Source organism: Petaurus breviceps, unplaced genomic scaffold, assembly GCF_028583685.1.
Source record: "Petaurus breviceps papuanus isolate PSGF00001 unplaced genomic scaffold, PetGlider_PUasm1.0 567, whole genome shotgun sequence".
Taxonomy (NCBI): Eukaryota; Metazoa; Chordata; class Mammalia; order Diprotodontia; family Petauridae; genus Petaurus; species Petaurus breviceps.
This window is the reverse complement of record NW_027186383.1, coordinates 4,906,128-4,932,069: the sequence shown is the minus strand read 5'-3', so window position 1 is coordinate 4,932,069 and position 25,942 is coordinate 4,906,128. Positions and strand designations below refer to the sequence as shown.

Genomic DNA, 25,942 nt, shown 5'->3' with positions numbered 1-25,942 from the left:
TTCAGTGATGGGCCCATGCTGCTAGCATAAGAACAGGTTGAGGAAGTCTCAAGTCTCAGGGAACAGAGAGTCTGCTCATCAGGAATGGGCCCATTTTGCCTTAGATAATGGCTGGGGGAAGAGAGATTGGGCCGGAGCTTGCTTGGTGGTTCTGAAGGATAAGAGCCTGCTTTCTCAAATGGCTGACTTTTCCAAAATTGGATCCAACCAGCAGTGTGCGGTACTGGACTTGGCACTTTGAGGGAACCAAAGGCAAGAGAGAGAACAAAGACTTTGCCTCAACATGGCCAGTCATAACTACGGTTTGTCATTCGACATGATGAGTAGCAAGAGGCTATGTCAGAATGAGAGTAACAGAGACCAGGGATGACTGTGTGCAGAGAGAGGACTGTCCTGTTCCCTCAGATTCTGGTCATTAAGCACTTGGGGGGAGCAGGAGGGCCTCCCTCTCCCCAGGTGGGTGAGTGGGGTAGACGGACAGCAGGCATGTCCTGATTTGGGTTATGCAGAAAGAGGAGATGAGAATGCCAACATGGAGACAAGGAACCAGTGTGAAAAGAGAAAACATTCTTCCAAGAGGGATTCTGGCTTCTCAGCCCATTCCTGGTAAATCTGCTTTTCCATGTTCCAGATCAAGGGTGGGGTGAGGATTATCTCTCCTCAACAAGTTATTTGGCTCCAGCGTGTTGTAAAATGTTCAGAAGTTGGGAAGAGAGTACCTTGGAGAGCGTGTAGATTCTGCTAGAAGCCCAGCACAGGAAAGGGGTCAGAGAGCAGTGGACGGAGACAGAGATGGCCAGAGCATTGGGGGTTGGGACACTTTCCCTGTGGCCGTATGTGTCAGGGCAGGGAGTGGGAAGAAAGCGGGTTCCTCCTGGGGTTGGAAAACTAAGCTACAAGGAGCATAAACCAGGGAGTAGAAAGTTGAGTTCTTTGGAGGTTACACAGAGCCAGAGAGAGCCCTTGTACAGCTGATTTAGTCAATCAACCAGCTTTGCAGAAACCACCGGTCCATCTTGGACAGTGCCTTTACTGGGTGTCAGAGGAGGCTGAAAGGTAGAGAACAAGACAGAAGGCCTGTACTGGTTCAGAGTTTGAGGCTAGCAGGCATTCTTAAGGTGGAGTCTCTGGGCAAAAGGCCAGGACTTTCTCACACCTTTATCCTTAAGGAGAGATGGGTTTGTCAAGCAGAAACAGATAATGGCTGAGCATGGTTAGGAAGATAGTCAAGTGGTCTTGGAAGAGATCACTCCCCTCTTCCAACCACATTTTTAACAATTTTATTTATTTGTTCGTTCGTTCATTCATTCATTCATTTCAACCTCATTTTCTAGAGGCTCAAAAGGGCTAAATAATTCAAGGTCATGTAGGTAAGAAGTAGCAGAACTAGATTTCGAACCGAGGGTCTCAGACTACAAATTCAGTGTTTTCTTTTACCATACCTCATGCCTCTAAGCCATGATCATTATTCTATATTACTTATAATCTATAAGTAATTATATATTCTATATTACTTATAATATAGAATATATAATAATATATTCTATATTACTTATAATCTTTCATCCCAGCTCTGCCAGGCACTCCCTGTGTGGTCTTAAGAATGTCATTACTCTCCACAAGCCTCAGTTTCCTGATCCGTAAAACAAGTTAGTCTTGTTATCTCAAAGGTCCCTTCTGGCTCCAAATCCCTGATTCTCTGAACAAATTTTAAATGAGTTTAATAAAATATCTTTTAAAAAATCAGAAAAAGCCCAAGTAATGGAATCATGAATCACTCCTTGCTCTTATGGGAAGAGGGCAGCGTGACCCCAAGTGCTTTCCAAAGAGTCAATCCCACATTGACACTGAAGAGGAGGGCTGTTGATGGGGGATGGGTAAGAACCATCAGTGATAAGGGAAAGGAGGGTGAGTTAAGTTTAGAAACAGCAAAGAAGGCGTGAATATGTGGCTTTCCGGCCACTTCTCAAGGGAGGTGAAAGGAATCACTGACCTAGTATGATGGGTGGAGGACGGATGGCAGTCAAAGGGTCTCCACCTATTTTTGGTTAGTGGCAAATCAGATTTTTAAAAACTAACAGAATCTGTAGTATTATGTTTGCAGGTTATTAGTGGCACCTGCTAGTAATTAGCAAAGCCTCATTAATGCTTGATTATAGCCAATTGGAAGCTCAAGGTAAAAGGGAATGCTTATGTGGCATGTTTGTATGTAATCACAGGAGAAAGGCTTGGCAGGTAGGGAAGGAAGAGGGAAGGAAAGCTTTTCTGGGCCTTCCCTCCAGCTCCATGGGAGACAAAGGGTTAAGAGGCCAATAAAACATCCATACCTCCACCCAACAGTCTATCGAATCCTCGGGTGGCATCAAACAGGGCATTCCTAGGGGCCATGGAGGAGGAATGACCACAAGTCACTGGACGTGGCTCATCCTTTCCCTCGTCACTGACGGCTCTTATTCACCCCCATCAATGTGCTTCTTAGGGCCCCCAAAAAGCTGGCCCTTCTTGGTCTCAAGACAACATTATCTAAGCTTTCTTGCACAATTCCTAAGGGAGGGGAGAGGAGTACCTATTCACAATGACGCTATTAACGTGGAATGTTTAGGTCTGAGGGACCTGTACATCAGGACATACCACTTCCCTGGGGAGGATGAGGCTCTCCCACTTTCCTCCAGTCCAAACCATGACTCGGCTATTCGTGCCTGGGCTGAGGCCGAAATAACTCCAGCAGTACTGAATTTTGATGCTGTCTTGAAGTCAGTTGGTTAAAGACAGGTGAAATTATCGAGGCACCTCTTGTTTCCAACACCCCCTACGTTGAGCTTTATCGGCCTCATGAGATCACTGTACTTTTAAGATGCTCTATTTTCCTTTGTCCACCTTGGTCCCCCAAGATTGGCGGGCCCTCCAGGGTTGGGTGAGGACTGTCTGACTAGACGGGACTTTCTGGGTGCAGTTCTGGGTCCAACCTCCTTTTCAAAGGTCAGACAAAAATGGAAAGCCAGACACTGAGGTGGAATGAGGAAGACACAGGTTTTTGAGAATCCACTTACAAGGAGTGGGACTTAACATACCTTAAGCCAATTTAGTGCACGGCTTTGCCTCTGGTCCTTGAAAGCCCAGACCTACAAGCACGCATCTGCTGGCACTCACCTGAGCTACAGGACCTAAGGGGAGACAGCCACACTCCAAGGTGCTAGACTGGCAAACCCTAACCTAGGAAATAATGGCAAATAACACAGATACAAACACGCACACACCTGTCCATACTGAGACACACAGGACACATCTTTTGAGGTGGGGTGGCTTCCTTGGTGCATGATAACCTTACCTGAATTTGGCGAGATGTGCAAACTGCTCATTTCCTTGGCGAGGCCATTGGTCTTGGGACTGGAGATGGGGGCACAGGCCGACGTGGCCCGGGGGGGCCTCTTTCCTGGGACTTTCACAGTGGTCCTCAGAAGGTCGATCTCTTTCCCATGGACGTTCTGCATGTAATCCTGCCCAAAGACAGAAACAAGAGACACATAACCAAAGCTGCCCAAAAAGGTGGCTGTGGAGAAAAGTTCCGGAAATCCAGAAGATGGAATCCAAGCCCTCAGAGCTGAGGATCCTGGGGCACAGAGGGGACTGATGCCCCTGAGCAGCGGGCTTGGGGGGCATGGGGATTCGGTGTCAATGAGGACGACAGGTGAGCAGGACCATTGGGTCCATGAGCCTCATTTTACAGATGAGGGAGGTCACAGGAGACACCCCAGTCCTCAGGCTCCAGGTGCCCTCCCTTTTCAGCTGGACCAGCCTCCATTTTAGACCTATGGTTCCATAAGTACCATGTGTGCTAGAAATTGTTACTGTACCCATTTTATACACAAGGAAACTGAGTCTCAGATGGTGATAACTAGATGGATGAAGAACACTTGACACAGTATATTTAAGAGTGTGGGGCATGGAGGGTCAGACTTGGGAATCAGTAAGGCCTCCTTTCGAATCTTGGCTTAGATACCTCCTACCCATAAAATTCTGGGAAAGTCAACCTCCTGGGCCTCAGTTTCCTCATCTGTAAAAGGGCTGGTTCAGACAGGACAGTGTCTTAGTTCTCCTTGGGCTCTAAGCCTTTGATCCTGTGAATCTCATCCTGGACGTATGACCTGAATCAGTCACCTACATGCTGTGAGTCTCCGTCTTCTCATCTCTGAGACAAGGACAATCCTAGCACCTACTTTACAAGGTTGTTGGGAGGAACCAATGAGACGATGTGTCTCAAAGGACCAGAGACCCAGGACTGGCAGGGAGCTCAGGGGCCGCCCAGAGCAGTCCTGTCAAACTCAGTTGGAAAGATACCCGTGCTGGTCACACACTAGAAAACCCTATCATCATCATCATCATCATCTAGGCTATACTGTCTTTCTATCAGAAATATTTGGTCCAACCTTTGCTGATGACGTTTTGATGCAGTTCAGCAGGTCTTGGGAGTTTTGTGAGGCAGTCTGATACCTCTGATCTAGTCCCATTTGACAGATGAGGAAATCGAGGCCCATAAAGGTAAAATGGCTTGGATAGTGAGATCCTGGCTTTAGAGCTGGCAAGGGCTGCAGAGCTAAGTTAACTCGAACCTCTTGTTTTTACAAATGAGGACATCAGATCTACCCATGTGAAGAGGATTGCTTGGCACTGAACAGATGGGAAGGGCAGGGAGGGGGTTCAGCAAGTCTTGTCCCAAGATTCCCAGGGTTGGCCCTCTTTCCAGGAGGTTGCTTGCCACCCTCAAAGTCCAACATAAACACTAGTTCAGATTGTTCTGGAACATTCTTAGCCTATCAAAAGACCACAGGTGACTGACTGTACAGAGAATACACCAGCTACATTCACAATAATGAAGACAGTGATGGACAGACAGAGGAGGCCTGAGGAGGGAGAGGGCTGAGATTGGCCAAAATCACTTTGGTTGGTGCAGGGAGGCAGAGACCGGGCCACAGCCAGGATGGATGACTGCCCGAAAGCCACAGGGAAACTGTAAGATGAGGTGCTTGGCCTGGATGACCTTAAAAATCTCTTACAGCTCCAAGTCTAGGTTTCTAAATGGCTGAGTTTAGACCCATCTCCTTCTAGACCAAGCAGAAGCCCTGGCTACCAGCCAAGGGAGGGAGCCTAATATGCACCAGCCTCTTTGTCCTCCCAGTCAGCCCAGCCAGCAGAAGGGCACCATTTCTGCTTGCCTTTTTGACAGCTCTCCTGTACCTCAGCTAACAGCCTCATATTCTAGGCCCTTCTGCAGAGACATCCTCCAAGTGTGCAATCCAATGTCGGAATTCTTATTTCTCCATAATGGCTGAGTTCATTTCCTGACGCCTTCTCCTCCTCATGGAAGAAGATCTGTTCCTTAGGAAATATCAACTTGCTATAACTTTCTTCTTTAATGCCAATTCTTAACAAATTAAAAGACAATAACAGGGGTGTAATTGAGCATTTATTGCTTATGGGCTCGGAGATGAGGCTAATCAAAGAGTGACTAAATCCTCAGCATGGTTTCTTTTAATAGACAGGCGAGTTTTAATATACAATAACTACAATATTTTATTTAAATCTCTTGTTGAAACATACAAAGCCTCTGCTCCTTCTGAGGGCCGAGGGATCACGTTTGTGTCCAACCTTCTGGAGGGCTGCAAGAATGGCTTTCCTGTCTTCAACAGGGCAGGACAATCTGATCAGTACTGCAGACTCAGGGGGAAAAAGACACCTCAGAGGTGGTCTAGTCCAAACCCCTCACTATACAGATGAGGAAACTGAGGCCCACCAAGGTGAAGTGACTCGGGAGCCCAAGATTTTGGACTGTGGCTAGAAGGACCCTCTCAGGTCATCCAGGTCAACACCCTCATTTTAGAGAGATGGCCACTGGGGTCCAGATGGAGAAAGCTGTGTAGTGATAGAGCCGGGTCAGGACCCTGGCAGTCAAAAGATAACTCAAGTCACTCCAAAATTGTGCTGGATGAATTGTGCTCTGGGGGTGAAGCTAAGGTAGCCCCCGGTTTAGATGGGTGGCTGCTGCTTTCTATTGAATAGAATTTCCCCAGTTCTAGGGGGACACATTCACTTTCATACCAGGATCAGGTGGAGAGGGTACACACAACCTTTCTGTCAGTTCCAGGGCAGTGAGGAAAGCCCAGGTCTTTTCTCAGGGGAAGAAAGAACCCTAATTTGTTTTGCTTTTTTTTTTTTTAATTTTGTAAGGAATCAAAGTTTTCCTTCTCCCTTCCAGGGACTTGAGGAATGAAAGGGAAAATCAGGAATTGAGAGGGAAACCCTCTCGGGAACGGCTCGAACTTCAGAAGCCACTCAGGGGCAGTTTGATCGCAGGCTATAGAACAGACTGGAGCCTCTCTGTCATCTGGAATGCACCCGAGAAAGGCAGGCTGGGAGTCGGATTTTGATATGCAAATGAGCCTGATGCCACCCCGTAGGATATTAGCGGGGAGAAAATGCTGATGGGAGGAAAAAGGGGGAAAGAGGCATCTCACAAGGCATGAGGGTAATTCAGAGCCAAGGACTTTTAAACAGCTCTTAACAAGTCCCTGGAGCCTACTCGACAGCCGGCCACCCCACAAGGACCATCTCTGGCCCCTCAACAGCTTGAAAAAGTCTTCACTGAAGGCCGATTTGCATTTTCTTCTCAGGTTGTCCAAGCTCATCATTCTGGATTCTTCTTCTTCTTCTTTTTTTTTTTTCCGGTTGTTGTAGTTCAAACAGGAGCCGAGCCAAGGGATCCCCACGGAGGTGCGTCTTGAACGAGGTAAACAGCAGCATTTCAATCCCCGCGCCCTGCGCTCACACCTCCGCCGCCGTCCCTTGTTTTCTACATTTCGCTCCTAATTATGTTGCATCTATTGCCGTACACTTAATTAGCTGCATTAATGTGATTTCTTTTCACATAGTCAAGCAATTAAGAGCTATGATTGAGTTTCATTCAATTAGCCTCAACAAACATGCTAATTGATGTCCCAGATGCAAATGAGGTGCGATGAGAGAAACCTGCTAGCTATTGGAGTTGTGGCAGAGACCCACGGCTTGCAGCTTGCTGACGGCAGCATCGCCTCCCCGGGCTACCACCTTCTGCAGGAGATGAGCCATTAGTGCCTCAGTGTACCCAACGGAGTTCCGTGTGACGAGGCTGGAGGAGTATCACCCAGCAGCATGTTGGCTGGTCTTTGGGTCCAGCACAGATGGCAGCCAGACAATCAGCAGGGAGAGATCTCATAAACCGCCAATGCAAACTGGCCAGTCCTTAAAGCATCAGTCTACGCAGGCCAGGAAACGCACGCGGCAGAAGTTAGCAGAAACTGACCACTATGTCTTTGTGAACTACCAGGCCTTTGGGTATGGGTAGTTAAGCCCAATCACTCATCTCTCCCCAATATCCTCATTATATGTAGCCCTCTCTCTTGGCTTCCACTGAGAGGTTTCCTTCAGCAATCTGGAAAACAGTCTTGTGTTCTTTGGCTACCCAAGGCCAATAACCACCAGCTTTAACCTGACACCAAATGCTTAACACTACCTTTGAATAATTAGCCAGAACAAATCCAGTGTCTAGCACACAGGAAGTGATTTATAAACACTTGGTGACTCACTGAATCTGAGCAGGGATAGTTCAATTCACATCTACAAGGCCATCGTGTGCTGGGCTCTGAGCCTACTGAGGCAAAAATATAAGAGTCCCTCCCCTAAAGCACTTACATCTTTTTGGAAGGAACCAACTTGTCTGCAAAAAAAGTTCATACCAAAAATTCACAAAGTAAATTCAAGGACTGAAGAGGCCATTAACGTGGGAAGAAAAAAAGGCAGCAAAGCTATGACTCAAGTCTGAGAAACAGCTTTGGCAAAGGTATGGAGGTGGGAGATGGAGCCCCCAGACTGGGGAATGACAGCAAGGCCTCTGCCTTGGACAATAGAAACCTTAGAGGTGTGACAAAGGACATGTGGATACGGTTGAAAAAATATGACCCAGAGGGCTTGGAATGATCAAGAATCCACAGTTTGGAACTTTTGACAAAAAATCTTGTTTCTACTGAATGGGCCATACTTGTTTTTTCCATGAAAGAGAGAAATATAAAACAGTCTACGACATTAAACCCCTGTGGATATGCTTAATGTTTATTTGTCTGCTATTTATTTACTGGCTAAGCTAGGCCGTCCATTGGCAGAGCTCATTGGTTCTGACCTATAGCCAGCCATCTTTTCCTTCTTGCACAGACTAGAATGGCCACTGGCCTTGGACTTTATGATAAAAAACAAAAGTGTCACTAACATCTTTTGTTTTTGTTACACGATTGCCCCTCCCTCAATAAGCTCAAAAGACAGTTAAACAAAACGAAGCTAGAGTGAGGCATGATCTGACAGTGTGTGCACTAGACCATATAAGGAAGGACCCACCCGTAACATTGAGACCATACTTCCATCAAATCAACAAAGGCAAGGGAAAGTTTTAGAAAACCCTGCACTCAAGTCCTTTCAAATGCCACAACCTTTACAAGATGATTTCATCTCTTCTCCAAAGGGCCACGGTCATAAGAGAAGGTTGGCATGGCAGCAGGCAGCTCCAGAATGAGATTAATGAAAGAGATTACATTAATTACATTATTCTCAGTTAAAACCACTTAAAATGCAAATGGTGGGCATGGCCAACACAGGAAAAATGCACGGTGGCCTCCCTGTCACAGCCATGGAGTTCTCAGATAGAGTTAAGGCAGAGAAAACAGTAATGATAAGAAACAGGAGAGCATGGCAGAAGATCACATTTGGTCTTAGTGGGCATGGGGTCAAGGCTAGATTCAGGCTTACTAATTGTGTGACCTCTTGGGCCTCCGCTTCCTCATCCGAGAGCTATGGATGTTGACTGGGGTGGGGTAGGGGTATATTAAATATCCTTTCAAACTCTAAGAGAGGTTTAGAGTGTCCATAGACATTGCCCCACATCCCTTTGGGGTCCCTGTACAGATTTCAGGGTTCATGAACATGAATGGGAAAAGTTAAAATCTTCTGTCTTTGTTTTCATTAACCTCAAATTGAAAATTAGCATCTCCTTCAATTATTTAAAAACACGATTCTGAGGAGACCAGGGGCTTCCCTGAACTGACGAAGAAGTCCAGGATAGACATGCACATCCAAAGGATTAAGGACCCTGGTCCATGGGACTAGGATCCCAGGAAATCTAAAATGTTAAATCATGCATAATGTAGAGTTAAATATCGGTTGGCCTTTTTTTAAAAGAAAAAAATGGTGATTTCTAATGAGGGGGCCAGAAGGTTTCAGTGGTTTGTATGGGAGACTTCTGATAGTATGACAATGATAGATCATTAAATTCAATGTTCAGTGATGATAATAATAAAAGAGGAGAGAATGAGCTAACAATAGCAGTAATAAGCTCTCATTTCTGTAAATAGCTCAGAGGTTACAGAGCACTTTACATAATTTACCTCATTGGATCATCAGGCCAACCAGAGGAGTTAAAGTGTAGTTTTATTTCATTTTAAGACAAGGAAACCAGTTCCCAGAAGGAAAAAGACTTGGCCAGGTTCACAAAGTTGAGCAGCTCAGGACACTCAGACCTTTTTCTAGCCTCACTGCTCATTCCCAGGGCAATAACCGCCACCAAACCTCAGGGGCTGGCCACAGCCAGGAAATGACCCTGGGACTGTGAATGTGCCTTGGCTTTGTGACCTGCCCCATTGTTCCAAGGCCTGAATTAAACTGGACCCCTCCTTAAGGGAGACTCAGTTGTAGTCACACTGTACAAGAACCAGACCAGAGGCTGATGGCCAACATTAGGTCACCGCTGAAAATCTGTAGGACAAGTGCGTGCTCTGACAGCCCGACATTCAGCATGAACTACGTTCTCTGCCTAGCGTGAGCCACACAGCCCAGGCAGCCCTCGGATGCTACTGCTGCTGCCACTGAAGTCTCATTACAGTGAACTCCAAGGGGCCATCCAAATGATTTTTGATCCCCTGGGATTTATTTTGTCAAATAGGGCTTGAATACAAGAAGACTGTTGGCTAGGACTCAGACATTGCTGTGCCAGGCAGAGGTTTTACTGTGCAGATTTCTCACGGACCCAAGATGAAGATGAGTTCTCTATTGATAGTTGTTCAACAACAGCTTTCTGTGTGACACAATCATTCTGTTTGGTCTTTAGGACCCGTGAAAAAAGACTGCAGCTTTTTGGTGAAGCCAGTCCCGGTCATGTCCTTAAAAGACACCGTGATGACATTAGCTTTATTTGTTAAGCACTCAGGTGCCATGCACCACGCTAAGCCCAGGGAATAGAAAGACATAAGGCAAAAGATCCTACAAGTATCAACAGAATAGAAAACAAATGTGCATGGTAGTTCTGGGATCAGCCCCAAAAGCTGTGGGCTCAGGAAAGACTTCACAGTAAGGGCAGTTCTTAGACTGAGCCTAGAAGGAAGCCAAAGTGGAAGTGAGGAGGAAGAGCCCTCCAGGCATGAAGGGGAGCTGCTCCATTCCCCTCAAACAGGAGCCCAAGTCTTGCTTCCTTAAGGAATGTCGGTACTTCTAATTTTCAAAGGAATGTTCACTGTGGGGGAGAGCCCCGAAGGCGAAGGCTGCACCATTGCTGCCCTCCCCACCCCATTAGTCATTCTTCCACAGAGCACCCAGATTTGAATCCAAACTTACTATCTTTGTGTCTTCAGCAAATCATTCAACTGCTTGGGGTCTCAGTCTTCTCACTAGTCAAACGAGAACCTTGGACTCAAGAGGCCCCTCCGGGTCCCTTCTGGATTTAAATCCACATAACCCTATGATCTGGCGTCCACACATAAATTCATCTCCAAGGCCATTAACTGAGGTAGGTCTCCACTGATCGCCATTTCTCAGTCTGAGAACGGAGAGATCTCTGGAAGCCATCATTCTATTGATTTGCTGTTTCTTGGGCTACATATTAAGTTAGATATTCCACTGTTCTTTGGGGTACAGTGCTAGGATTAGGTGTTCATTTCCCATCTGAAGAGATGGATGCTGGGAGTGTTTCTCCCAGTGACACTGACATTTTTTTTTAGAGGATACCAAACTCAAGGAACCAATCCTGCCTGGCTGAGGCAAGAGGGCTAACCTGCCAAGCTATTGTTCTGCACAGAGCTTAATGAAAATTTGGGGGAGGGACACCAACCCCCAACCCACCCAGGCTCCATGCCTCTGCAGGGCTGGTGGTGTTACTTTTGTGCATGTCTGTGGCAGTCAGACATTTTTATTGCAAAACGTCGTCTGGAAAAGATGCAAAACAAAATTGCTAAACTGCAGAGAGAAAAAATAAAGGGGGGGGGGACAAAAGGCCCCCTTCCCTTTGCTTATTGAGTTCAAAGGCATAACATGTAGCACCCTGCAGCAAATGGGAAGCTACACTAATTTTAAAACCATAAAATGCTATAAAGTGCCCTGCGGGGCAGGACTACACTGAGCAGTAGCTCCGAAAGAAGACACGGTTCATTTACTCCACAGCTTAGCCTAATGTAATCATCAGCGGCTTTCTAGCCTAGAGTTGTCCAAGGCTGAGCAGCACTGAGGAGGCGACACTCCCAGCCATCGAGGGGGCCTCTCCCAGACTACTGCTGATTACAAGATTTTTCAGTTTTGACAAGCCCTTAATGAACATAAATCGCACCTTGATTGGCTCCCGTTTGGGGCCACGGGCACACCTGAGAACTCCCCTCCCTCCCCAGCTCCTTCAACACTGCTCCCCTTCCACCAAAGTCCTCCTCGGCAAGAAGCCAACGACAATCACAATCACGCTACCAGCCCAAGAAGAAAATCGTTATAAAATGCAACCGTCAAAGTCGGTGTCTTTGTTGGAGGGTGAGGGCACTTTCTTCTGAGGCTGGACTTTCTGCCTCTCCCCCAAACGGGGTCCTCCTCTCATATTTGCTGCCTCCCAGGAAAATGAAGACGCTCAATCCATTTGTCTTCACCCACCCATCGCCAACCACAATTAGCAAAATGAGAGAGAAGGGAAAAGGGGCACCCCCAGTGTCCGTACTGCCCGGGATCCCTAAAGGACCCTCAAAATGCCTAATGGGTCAATTGAGGAGTCCAGACTGTAAGCCACCACCATAAAACCCAAGAATCCAGACACAGCCTTGCTCTGAGAGGCACGAATGGGCTATGCTTGGGCTAAAATACTAATAAATTTAATGGATGTTAGGAACCCAGAGAAGGGGGAGGAGTTTCTATTTTCCCCCTGCTCAGAAAAGCAATTCTCTGGCAATTAGACTATTTATTCTTTTTGGTGTGCTTTACATTCACACATTTTCAGGGAAATCCAGAGATGCCACTTTGTCCTGGTCTCACCCCAGGGAGACTCACTAGGTTCTATAAACATCACGACAGCATGGAAAGTGTTGGGTGAACATTTAGTTCATGTATAAAGCCCAATTTCTGAAAGGCTGAAGGGTGTAGATAATAAACAGGAAATCACTTAAGCATAAACAGGGCTTTGATTTAATAAAACTATTCTTTTACTCTCCTTTTTAAAAATATAATCTCTCCCTCTCCCCATTCTCTCTTCCCTCCCTCCCTCTTTCTCCCCCCTTCCTCCTTACCCCCCCCATTTCTGTCTCTTTCTCTCTCAGCAGAAATTCTGATTTCAGCATTAATTTTCTACAGTCTCTCTCACAAACAGTTGGAGATATTTTTAAAAATATGCTCATCCACTCGGCCTACTGATATTTTATGGTGTGTGGCAATGAAGGGATGTTGGATAAATCATTCTTCGTGCTTTCTGAAACAATCTGAGTCAATGCCACATATCTAGGCCAGTGGAGCCGCCCTTTCTCCCACCTCTCTCATGCCAGAAAGTAAGTTACTTGAGAACAGGAATCACTTCATTGTTTTGTACACGCACAGACTAAAGCCTGTAATGGGTGTTTCTTGATGAAGTGAAGGCATGAGTGAGCCTGTGGGAAGCAGAGTCTCATCCTGCATCTGGGTCCTTCTGCCCTGTGTCAATGATCCCTTGTTTCGTGTCTTAGAAAGCCCAGCTCCAGTGTGATCTCGTACGAGGAGCCTCTCCCAATCCGCTTCCATCCAGAAATAGTTTTGAATGTATAGACCTCGTACTGACACAGTGTGTCCACATGGAGTTGCCCATAGCAGAGTGTAGGCTAAGGCAGGGCAAGGTCATTTCTGTTTGTGCCTCTATATAGTCAGGGCCCCCACCATGGAGCCTGGCACATGCCAGAAGGCCTTCATGAATATTGAAATGGAAGGAGAAAATGATCAGGGCAGTTTATGACATTCTGCCTTTCTTTGCACTCCTGTGGGTCTTGATATTAGAAATGTCCCATTAGGTGTGGTGTAGCCGGCCAGAGCCAGGCTGGTCCTTTTTAAGGAGCTCTGCTTATTGGCCAGGTTGCTCAGCTCACTTTTCTGGAAGGTTTCCCCATATGGGAGCCCTGATACTAAGGGGCTTGGAATGGGAGGATATCTAATCAGCTGGTCCTCCAAATTAGAATCCTGCCTGAGGAGGAGATCCCTTCCGAGGCAGCCCATCTTCTGGGCTGGCATCTCCCATCCTGAGGAAGCTCTGCTTTGTGTCCAGTGGACATATGGGCCTATTTCACCCTTGGCAGCCAAGCATTCATCCACACGGCATCCCTTCTGATACCGCTCTTATGGCCACCCCGAGTCTTCTCTTCTTGAGCCTGAGAATCCCCACTGTTTGAAACCAAACCTCACATGGCCTCGGGCCCAGGGTCCAGATATACTGGTCACTGGGTTGGTATCACCTTGCCAGTAATCCAAAATTAACCATAACCATATTGGTGTGGGCAGACCCCCCACAAACACAAATCATGGTACCTCTAGACCAAAAGATATTAATGCCAAGACCAGCAAGAGCCAACACTCCCATGGTGCCTAGAAGCTTTCCACATATTAGCTTATGTGATCTCACAATAATGTGGGACATACCATCATTCCCATTTTACAGATGAGCAAACAGTCACCAAACAGCTAGCCTGGACGTCAGACAGGTCACTGACCAGGCAGCTCGATTGACGGTCCCAGACAGGGCTTGTTGGCTGCTGGCAGAGTCTTGGAAGAATCGGGGTGACATTCACCCCACTGAGGCAATGGCAGTACCTTACCAGGGGCCTTCCTTCATGGTCACACTAAGGACCAAACTCTGCTTTCCAGGTGTGGATACCACTGAGTCAAGTCAAGAAGCATTTATTAAGTAGGCACTTTGCTAAGTTCAAAGAAAGATGAAAGCCAGCCCCTGCCTTCGATGGGCTCACAGTCTAATGGGAGAGATGTCACATCATTGACTTTGTACAAACAAGCTTGAGATGGGTTACAGCAGAGAAGCTGAATTAGAGGGATGGAGAAAGGGACAATTTGAGCAGGGTCTGGAATGAGATCAGAAGATGGAGATGAAGCAGGAGAGAATCAGGGACATGGGGACAGCCAAGGAAAATGCCCAGAGTTGGGAGAATTTGCCAAATCACAAATCATTAGGGAAATGCAAATCATGTCAGCTTTCACCTCAAACTCAGCAATTTGGGAGAGGTGACCAAAGATGGTACTAGTCAAAGTCGTAGGGTCAGTGCAGAGGAACTTGAGGGAAAACAATGCCTAGCACAGGGGAGAAGGGGCTGAGTCACAGGGCCTGGGTTTGAATCCTGGTTCTGTTCAGGCCTTCTGGGCTTAGCATGTCCTTGCTGCTTTAATTCATAATTGAAGGAAATGCTAAATTTCAATCAGAGGTTAGTAAAATGACCAATGCAACCTTCTTATATCTGAGTCCAGAGGCTTTGCCAGATGGTCAGTGGGGGACACAATAAGAAAAGAATCCTATTGTGCTCATTTTATTGACCAGGGAGCTACTCCCCAAGATCACACAGATAATGCGGTAGCAGAGTTTAGTTCCAAACACAAGTCTGACCTGGTTTTTCTTCTAAGGCGCCTTCGATTCTATGAGTAACCCTGAGAAGAGGGCAATACATCTTTAACAGATTATGTCCATTTTTAACAGATGAGGAAACTGAGGCTGAGAGGGCTGAGGGTAACAGACCCATCAGAGGCTTTACACTTCCCATCTGACCATACTGAGCTGTATTAACGATTTCTGAATCGGGCTTTGTTTCATCGAGGTCCCCTCTCCTGCTGTTTTCCAAAGACAGTTGCTCAGAAGCAGTGTCCAGAGCCCAGGTGGCCAGGCAGCAGTGAAGCCACAGGGCTCGTGGAGGCCATGGGCTGCCTGACCTGGAGAGAGGGGGGTAAGGAAGCCCATCTCCCTGAAAGAGGATATGGGGGAGTGGCAGGTGCAGAAGGCAGCTCCCAGCTTCACTCAGGAGCTGGCCCTGGTCCTGCAGCTCAGCTTCCATTAGGGAAAGGCAACCTCAGGACAGACAGGGACCAAAGTGACATGAAGTCATCTTCTGGAAGGCCAAGAAAGTGAAATGTACTTAAATGCAAGATGACAGGATTGTTCTAGGGAACGGGAGTCTGGCCAAGTGTTTATGAACTAGAATGACTTAAAATGCTGTTGAATGAGAGGCAGGGAGCCTGCAGACAGTGAGTGGGGCTCGGCGTTAGGAAGACCTACATTCAAAGTCCCCTCTCTGACACACGGCTGGGGACCTGGGACCCTCACCTCACCTCTCTCTCAGCGGCCAGAGAGCTCTCTGAGGATATAAGCTACACAGCCATTTCTCACCGACATCACAAGAGTTTCCTTGCCAGGAATGCCTGTGACCTTAGAGGTCGGGGCCAAGCAAAGCAACACGAAATTAGAAAAGACAAAGAAAACCCCACATTCGAAGCATCAAGAAGCTTCTCTTTAAAATGAGAAATAATTCTTCAAGTCCTCCAAATGCCTCTTAAGACAGTGGGAGATTCTCCAGATCTGTGTGAGTTTACTAGACGTAACAGAGAGAAACGATTCCAAGTTGGGTAGTTCACTTTACTAATGTTTCCGTTGTTTTGACTGATTCCTCTTCTATTTCCTATCACCTCCCTTGCCAGATATCTCCCCCTCCCCACCCCCTAGGTCCACATAACTTTTCTCCAGGGGCCCCTCCTTTGTACTGAAGAGGGAAAAAAACAATCAGTGCAAACCGTCAGCTGAGACTGCACTGGACAGTCGTGCTACCTGTGACTCATGCCCCCCGGCCCCTGCCCCTGCTGGGGCCACAGAGAGAGGGAGGAAGCTTTTCTCATCTCTTCAGCAGGGGAGGGGTGAAGGCTGTTCAGGATCAATCAATTTTCTTTCTTATTTTGGGGATCACTGGGCTTATAATCTCATCTGTATCGATCAGAAAGGAATCCTGTCCATAAAAACTAAATGCTGTCTGTGGGGTCCTCTCCAATAGAATGTAAGCTTCCTGAAGGCATTTTTGTCTTTGGATCCCCAGCACTTGGGGCAAGGCCTGGTACACTCTAAGCACTCAGGGCTTGTTGCTGAGTCAAACTAAACTGACCTAAGAAATCCTTCAGGAAATCCTGTATCTCAACCTTTTGGTCAAGTGAGTAAAGGCTTTTTTTTTTTTTTTTGAAAGCAGTCATTTCCTTCTAGGAAAGGCAGAAGATATTAGACATTTCAACCTTAGTAAACTTAATTCAGTCTTTATTAACTAGCCTACTAACAAGTATTGATTGGGCACCTCTGCTGTACCAAGAATAAGAGAAATAGAGAAAAGACAAGAGGGCTGCCCTTGTCCTCAGGGAGCTCACGGTCTAACGGAGAAGGCAACATGAAATAATGAAGTGTACCCCAGATATGTACAGGCCACAAAAGATCCATATCTGTCATGGCCTCAAAGGCCATCTGGGAGAAACCTTTCAGTTGACAAAGGAAGAAACTGAGTCCCAGAGAAGGGAACACAATGGTAGTATCAAAGGCAGAGCAGGTCATCCTACCTTCAGGTTAGTCCTCTGCACACTGTATCACTGTGTGTGTGTGTGTGCAGGTATGTGTGTGTGTCTTCTTGTGGGGTAGGCATTAGAGAGTGTGGAGGAAAAATAGACAGTGTTATGGACTCCTTCTAGACCTCAAGTCTAGGAGATCTTAGGTCTCCTGACTGAAGAAAATGGAAACATCCCCAACGGTTTTTCCTTCCTGAACTCACTCAGACAGATGCCTCTCAGTCGGAGCCCAGTGCTGCCTGGGAAACAAGGGGAAGCAGACAGTAAGAGCGTCAGATAATAGATTCGATGTCACGAGCTGGAATTTATGCTGGCCTTGGAGTCTAGGCATAGGTGGTTCTGGAGCAGAAGCCCGAGATCCAGCTGGTTCCAGAGCATGGCCACTAACTTTACCAAACAGCGGCAGGGACCTCCTGAAGCATGCAGCAGGAGGCACACGCCATCCACTCTGGCCACACTCGGACCACAGGGAGGCTGGTGGGCTTCACTGGAGTCCCTCTGGAGCCCAGGCAGCCACCATCTCAGCCACTCTCCTGGCGGCGGCCGCTCTCCAGATGGGAAAGATGAATGGGCAGCAACAGTGAACTGTGACGCCCTGAGGTCTGAGGGCTTTCTCATTATTCCCTCCATTTTTCTATCACAGTGGTCCCCAAGGCATGCATTTAAATTGGAAGAGAAAGTGAAGGATTCTTAGAATGAGCTGTCACAACTATCTCTACCTGGACTGTGACCCATCAGGTGGGACAGGGTGTTAATAGAGACCCTTGCAAAAAACGTTAGTCAGAGATAGGTACCTTATTGACCCTCAAGAAGCGTCAGGAGAGGACACCCACCAGCCTCTTGTAGAGGTGGTGGCCTAGGGCTGTGGAAAACTGTTCAACTTTTGTGGTAGTATGCTGGTTAGTTTTGGAAAACTGTCTCCTCCCACTTTCTATCCACTTTGGTGTTATAAATTGACGGCTCTCCGTGAAGAAGGGAAGTGACAATTTGGGAAATGGAGGTGATATAAATATAAAAGATGTGAACAAAATTTCTTTTCAGATTAAAAAGTGTGGGCACTTTAAGGCCATTTGCAGAATGTATGTTTCATGAAGGCAGCTGGTGCTTTGTTTTTGTCTTCCTGACCCTGGACCTGGTGCATTCTTTTTTTGAGTGGTGGGGAACTGGGCCTGTAACTCTTCATTTCCCCTGGACACCCCTGGTGCACTATCTCTCCCTATGGATGGAGATCAGCAGCTCATTTGGAACTTTTGGTCTTCAGAGAGCTTCCTGGGAGATAGAGGGGCTAAAGGGACTTGGCTGGGGTCACCTGGCCAGTAGGGATCAGAGGCAAGTGTTGAATAGAAATGCTTCTAAGGACAAACCTTTATCCGTACAGCCTCTCACCTGCCCCTTGGTAATTACTCAACGCTGTTTGAATGGATTGATGTGACTTATCAATGGAAGTGGCCATGCCAGCGTGTTCAAAGGGCTCTAGGCAAGGTCTCCTGACCCTTTCTAAAGCAACCAGGATTCCAAGACCTTATTTAATGCCTCAGTAGTACCAGCTGCCATGGAATTATTTTGATCTTCTCTTCTATCCTGGGTGGTTCTTTAAAAATGTGCTTGTATACACTGAAAATACTAGGACACACACGTGTTTATGTCTTATTCTCTCCACTAGATAGAAAGTTCCATGAGGGCAGGGTCAAAGTTCTCTTAAAACTTTTTATAACTCCTCGCACCAAATACAGAGCTCTGAACAGAGAAAGTGAGTAACAAGTGTTTGTTGAATGCATACATGCATGGGCGGATGGCTGGCTGACTTAGACTGAGTCACCAAGTGACTGGAGAGATAAATGAGCTGACCAACTGACTAACTACAGGACATTCCGGTAACAAAACCAATTCTATGATTTTGATTTAGATTTTAACCAAAACGGCCCCAGTACTTACAGCTCAGGACTGTCTTTTCCTTTGAAACTCGACTGATCTTTGTCCAAAGACCAGATGGAAAAATCCCTCTCTCCTCTGACAGAATCTTGAATTGAGAGAGTGCCGATGTTTGTTCAGATTTATCTGTCTTCTATTTTTAAATGCCTATACTTTATTAGTTTGGGTTCTACTGTAGAATTAATAAATGTTAAAAACTGTCTCAAACCCCTTAGATCAGCTGTCCAGCTCACAACAGGTATTTGTGGACATCTCTAGTGACAGGAAGCTCACTACCTTCCAGGAAATTCCACACAGCTGCTGACTGGAGAGTTCCTGTGTCTCCCTATAACAGGTGCTCCATGGGAACATGAACAAGCCTATCCACTCTTCCCAGTGATAATTTTTCCATATCTCTGGTTCTGCTACATTGTTATTAGCAGGAAAATGGAAATCAGGGACTGACTCTAAGCAGAAACGGGGGGGGGCCTAGAAATATAATTCTGAGGGATCAGCATAGAGTAATAACCAAAGCCCTGGGAGTGGATGAGACAGAAGACAAGGCAAGGGCAAAGCCTGTGGGTTGCCTATAATTAGGCACTGGGATGAGGAATACTGAAATCCTCCAAAGGACCTGTGACGTTGTTGAGTTGGATGACTCCCCAGGAGATGGGGGACTGGTCAGAGAGGCAGGAGGAGAAGGGACAGAGGGGACATCGCTGCTCTGGGAGGCTCGAGAAAGCTGGGCTCTGAGGAAGGGCCACATGGGGGAACCATGGGAAGATCAGTCTGAGAAGAGGGCTGGTGGGGATGCACCCCTAGAGGAAGTTCTGGAGATTGAGCACTCGGTGAGGATATGAAAGCAAAAGGAAGCCACCCACTCAGAAGGGGATTGTGCTTTTACTGTTTTTAGAGAGTGTAGACCCGAGGAGATTTGTAGGTGGGGTAGAACAGACCCAGGGCTTCTGGGAAGTGGGGGGGGGGGGGGGGGGGGGGGGGGGGGGGGTTTGTGGGGGGGGGAAAAACAGCCCCGGGCGTCGGGGGGGGGGGGGGGGGGGGCAGAGGGGCATGGATGGTGGAGGGCGGGTCTATGAGAACATCATTGGGACTGCCGGAAAGAACTAGGGGATCCCAGATTTAGAGCTGGAAGGGTTCAGGCCCCAGCCCCCTCCTTTTAGAGAGGAAGAAACAAGGCCTGGGGAGGTTCAGGGCTGGACCGCAAATTTACAGTTCAATGGAATCCTGAATGTCCACTCTAACCTTTCACTTTACAGATGATGAAACTGAAGCCCAGAAGGCCGTTAATAGTCTCACAGAGAATGAATGACAGAGAAGGGCTGTGCTATGGGTCCTATGACTCATGAGGAAAACTGTCATCAAGTTCTGCCCTCCTCCTTCACAAGCTGCTGTTGTCCCCAGTGTGGTGGTTTGAAATAAAGGTGGGCAACGGCAACTATGGGTATGGAGTACTGCAAATTGTTGGAAATTTTCTGATATGCTGCTGTACTTGGCTGAATCCATCCATCCATCCTTCCTTCCTTCCTTCCTTCCTTCCTTCCTTCCTTCCTTCCTTCCTTCCTTCCTTCCTTCCTCCCTCCCTCCCTCCCTCCCTCCCTCCCTTCCTTCCTCCCTCCCTCCTTTCCTTCCTTCTTCTTTGTTATAAGGGGTGATTTTCTGGGGGCAGGAGAGGGAAGGCTAAAGTAACATCAAAATGAAAACTAGCAATAGCAATTCGTTTTGAAAAAGTAGAGACTGAAGAAATATGGGTCTTCTGAAGCAGGCAGCTTTGTTTTCTACAGCATGGATGGAGATCAGTTATTTACAAATCACAGAACCAGAGGACGATGTGGCCCTAGGCCCCCGGGATGGCTTATCTGCAGGACAGGACTTTCACTGCTACCCACATAAATGCTGTGGGGCCTCGACACTCACGTGTAAGCTGGGGTGATAGGTCAGGACACCGTTGTCACACAGAGTGACATATTTCTTCTTCCATTCTTTATTCAACGACTTGCCGCTTCGCTTTAACAGCACGCCCTGAAAGAGAGCAGGAAGGGAAGTGAGACAGGAGGCCTCCCACAAAGAGAAGACTGCTGGCTGCAGAGAAGCTCTTCAAACGTCTTTGGTCACCTTTCAGCATATTTACAGACTGGTCAGAATCATGTTTGGACCGTCCCAGAGCCAGCGGCTCGGCATCAGGGAAACCCAAGTTAGATCCAGCCTCGGACATTTTCTGGATGGGTGATGCTGGGCAACTCACATCACTGCTGCCGGCCTCTGTTCCCTCATCTGCTAAATGGGGACAATAACGACATTGACCTCCCAGAGGCAGTTTGATGGTCAGATGAGGTAACATTTCCACAGTGCTTTTGCAAACCTTATGGTGCCGCACACGCACACACATACACACCCCCCCCCCATATACACACATATATGTTTGCTGTTGGTATTATTATCCCCACTTCTACACAAGGCTTTTCCAAACCTTCTAGCTGCTAGTATATGTCATTTTCCTCTCCCCAGTTCAACTTTGTATTTATTTATTCAAATCTACATCGCCACACGCTGCCATAGACATAAGGCCCCCAAAGTCCTGTCAAGTGGTTCAACAGTCGATAAACCCAGGGCTCTGTCAGTGCAGAGGCCTGAGCCTGTGATGGCCCCATCTCACTCTGGCAGCTGAATCCTGCCCTGCACGCTGTTCCTCCCGTTAGATGTGAACTCCATGAGTCCAGGGCCCATCTGCCTTCTCTCCTCCTCTCCCCAGACCTTAATGCAGGGCTGCGCACACAGTAAGTGCTCAACAAATGCTTTATTCATTCATAAGACCAGGAGTTATTATTACTAGTACAATGCTGTAGTGTTAACCATGTTATTTAAAAGAGATATATGCTATGCATGTCACATCACACATTCTCAATAAATTATTCAGTCAATTATATGTGGAAGACCAATAATTTGAAAGTGATCATTAAGGAAATTATCTTTTTTTTTTTTAAAGGATCTAAGTTTAACTGATGAGATATCAGAATATCCATCCTGTGCAAATGTATTCTTCTGTTAAGTTGCAAATGGCATTTGAAATTCAGGTCTCTCTCATTTTACACTTAGTGCTCTAAAGCACCATGTCAATTTATAAGATTAGGAATTTAAAAAAAGAAAAAAACTCCAACTGGCCCCAGCAACAAATTGGAGCCTATTCTGAAGCTAAACCACTTTATCATTTCTTGAAATGCATGCCAAATTTGGAGCCAATTATCCTCTATATGTGATGACAGGCTTAATGCAATCATTTAAGTGATTCTGATGAGCATTTATTCTAATATAACCTCTTTCTTATCAAGAAAATATAAGACTTCCATTAATATGGAGGAGTGCACAGTCCACATCCAATCTGGTAGAAATCAGGGCTCAGTTCTCAGAACCTTCCCTGTCTGATCCGTAGGCGGGCCTCTCTCTGTTCTGTGCTCATCTTAATGGAGAACAGCAACTGTACCATTCCAAGATGGCAGCTCCCACAGAAAAGTGACCAGAAGACGGGAACTCCAAGTTACAAATAACCAACCTGCAAACGTGCAAGCTTCCAAACAGCTAATTCTCCGTATCCTGCCTCGTCCTTCTATCTCTCGACAATCAATCAGCAAATCAGACGAGGCTGCAATGTGTCCATGCCAGTCATGGTGCTAAGAACTGGGGATATAAAAAGGGTCCTGCTTTTGGGGAGCGTATATTCTATTGGGGTGCGAGGAGTAATATATACAAAAGTGAATATAAAATCTATGCCAAATGGCAGAGAATGAACATTTGGGGTCGGGGAGAGAGTGGATATCAGGGCAGACCCCAGGAGGTAGGAATGGGCTGAGCTTTGAAGGGTGCTAAAGAGTCTATGAGGCAGCTCTCAGAGGAATGGCATTCCAGACAAGGGGAATACTCTGTGCAAAAGCAGATGGGCCAGAGATAGAAATGAGAGGAAATAATCAAAGGCTGGAGCCCCCCTCCCTCTCAGCTTCAAAGCCCCCGAATAACTGGAGACAGCTCCTAAGTCTCTCCACCTTCACATCTTTCCAGGTGCAAACTGCGGGTCCAAAGCACCAACAGCCTGTATGTATAATGATGCAGGCCTATGTAATCATAGACTTTATTCAGTCTGACTTAATTTTCCTTGTTTGTGTCATTTATTCATAGTATAAGAGTCTTCTCCTCATTCCCACCATGTCACATTTCTGTTTGGTCATGGGGAAAAGAAAGAGACTGCTAAATGTAAACCACACATACATACACACACATACGTCTGTGCGTATATACATATACATGTATATGTGTATACAAAACAAAAGAAGAAATCCATGGGTTATCCTCATCATCTGGCCATCGTGTGGGCAAATTTTAAATCTGTTGATGTTTGTCAAGTTTGTCATCATCATGATGATAGAAGTTAGACTCCTTTGGGTTAGCCTAAGCCTCTACTCACAAGTGAAAACATTGATTCCCAGGGAAATGAAGGCAGAGTTAGAAACAACCGATATACAAATAATGCCATGGTATTAACCATATTAGTTAAAAGATATATAGGCTATGCATGTCTCACCACACATGGGGCACACACCCGATTTGTGAATTGAAGACTTCAAATTTGCCATGGCCAGAGAATGTATCTCGACATAATCTGCTATTATGACTGACAAACGGAAGGAAGCCTTCCTGAATGGGTTATCTCATCATGAATTCAAGAAGACTGCCTGAATGGCTGGTACCCGTGTAACCCAGTTGGGTCACCAGAGTGAGGGACAGGTGGTTACAATATCCAAGTCCTTCTGCCCAATCGGACTTGGGAGGTTTCTGGGCTCACACTTAGCAGAAGCATCCTTGGCGCACATGCTAGTCTGGCCTTACATTTTTCCATCCTCCACTTCAGATGGAGTTCCAACATAAGCCAGGGCCAAGGGTTGATATCGTGCTCCTGAGAGATTAGAGCTGCTCCATCGCCTTCGAAAGCTCTGTCCCTCCCCACCAAAATAAGCCTTAATCCTCAACTCAAACCCCAGGGCCTTGGGCCAGATGGACGCTCAGGGCTCCTTTAGTGACCATGCAGTTGCATTCACAGACAAATCCCACAGTTATCATTATCCCTCCTTCAAAGGAGGCTATAAAGATATTCATTTAAATAAATAAAGATGAGGGGTGGGGAAGAACGAACATATGAAAATTAGGCAAGGATGTGAAACTCTGACCCCCATGGCCATTTGGAGGATTAAGCCGTTCTGGACTTGTTATGGCAGACAGAAAAAAAAAATAATTTATCAGTGATAAAATGCAAAACTGACTGTCTCATAACAATTACAGACGGCTGATTATTCAAGGCAAGCCATGATTACAATGTCCAAATCGTGTACCACATGCTGACCTGAATTAAGAACCCAGGGCAAAACCCAATTATTATGCCTTCGATCTACTTTCTGCTTGTCTCTGTAGGCACAAGCTGGGTCCCCCATTAAAATGTGAGCTCCTTCAGTATAGGGGATGTTTTCACCTTTTCTTTATATGGCTGGCACTTCTCTTGTGCCTGAAACATACAAAATGATTAAGAAATGCCTGCTGATGGAATCAATAGTAAAAGGATTTCCTGAGTGCCTACCATATGTTGCAAGCACTGGGAATATAGAGACAGAAATAAAAACAGGTCTTGGGCTCGTGGATTGAGTTATTCAAACAATAATCAGAGAGCATTTATTAAGTACCTATTATGTGTCAGTCACCCTGTTAGGTTCTGGGGATAGTGAGAGAAAAATGGTAAGAGTACATAGGCTCATAAATTTAATTAATCAATACATAAACATTTATCGAGCGCATATGTTTGGTTCTATGGATACAAAGGCACAGCTGAAATGTAAACCACACATACATACACACACATATGTCTGTGCGTATATACATATGTATGTATATGTGTATACAAAACAAAATCTTGAAGTAGCTTACATTCTACAAGGGGAAGCATACGCACACATACAAGTAATATAAAGCCCACATAAAATATATAGAAAGCAATTTTGGATGGGAGGCACTAGCTACTGGAAGGAGGTATGGGAAGAGGTCAAGAAAGCTGTCTCTGTAAGAAGAAGAAGAAGCAATTCACTGTATGTTGAAGTGCAGTGAACAGAACACTGGACGTGGAGTCAGGAGACTTAGCCCGTCTTGCTTTTGAAAAGGGCTCCCCAGGGCCAAGCAGATCATTGGCCCACCGATGGTTAGATACCCTTGGAATCCATCAGATCTACTTGGAAAGCTTCACAGATTATAAAAAAGAGCAAAGAACATGGACAGGTCTTTGCACCTTGTACAAGAGCTTACCATCTTGTTATCTCAACTGTAGTATAGCTATATTCCAAGGAAGCAAACCAGAAGTGAGCCCGACAGTCAATACCTAAGGCAACAGCACTGCTTATCCTTGGCTGTGTTTGCACACTGAGCTCAACAAAATTCTTCCTCCCCAGGTTTTTTCCAGCTGCATTTTAGTGGCTAAATGCTCAGATTTCAGCTGAATGATCTGCCATGTCTTCACATGGATTTCACCCTAAAGATGGACAGCACCTACTTGTAAAATATTGCTTTATTCTTGCAGTGATTTTCCATCGTTAAATTTGGGCAGGGGGTGGGAACTTAAAATTCATTCTTTTTATATGAACGGACAGCAGACTGGCATTGCTGTGTCTACTTAATTACATGTTGTTTCCCCATTAGGAGGTAAGCTCCTTTTTCTGGCATCCTCAGAATAAGTACTCAATAAATCCTTATTGACTGACTGCACTGGGTTCAAGCCCTGCCTCTGACACATACATTCTGGGTGATTCTGGATAAATCACTAGATCACTCTATACCTCGGAAATCTGTCCAAGTCAGCAGAGGAAAGAGCAATCAGCATCAACAGAGGGAGTTTCCACACTGGGAATTCCAGGCCTGCTCCCTTTCCTCACCTCTTAGAATTTAAATGTCACCACTACAAAAGGCTCTGCTGATCCTCCTAGGAAGAATGGTTATTAATAAAGCAGAATACTTATCTCTGAAAAAAGGATAAAATGCTCCAGAAAATCTAAATGGGATT

At 46.2% G+C, this 25,942-nt stretch overlaps 1 protein-coding gene across 8 annotated transcripts in view; it reads right to left on the bottom strand.

The window, feature by feature from the left end:
- AGAP1 (ArfGAP with GTPase domain, ankyrin repeat and PH domain 1) overlaps positions 1 to 25,942 on the bottom strand; it is a 702,732-nt gene that overhangs the window by 205,355 nt on the left and 471,435 nt on the right. For all 8 annotated transcript variants that reach the window (XM_069103139.1, XM_069103141.1, XM_069103140.1 and 5 more), the window contains 2 exons: positions 20,773 to 20,877; positions 3,329 to 3,497 (listed from right to left, as the gene is read on the bottom strand). In XM_069103139.1, the coding sequence (XP_068959240.1) occupies positions 3,329 to 3,497; positions 20,773 to 20,877 (274 nt within the window). The remainder of the gene's footprint in view (positions 1 to 3,328; positions 3,498 to 20,772; positions 20,878 to 25,942) is intronic.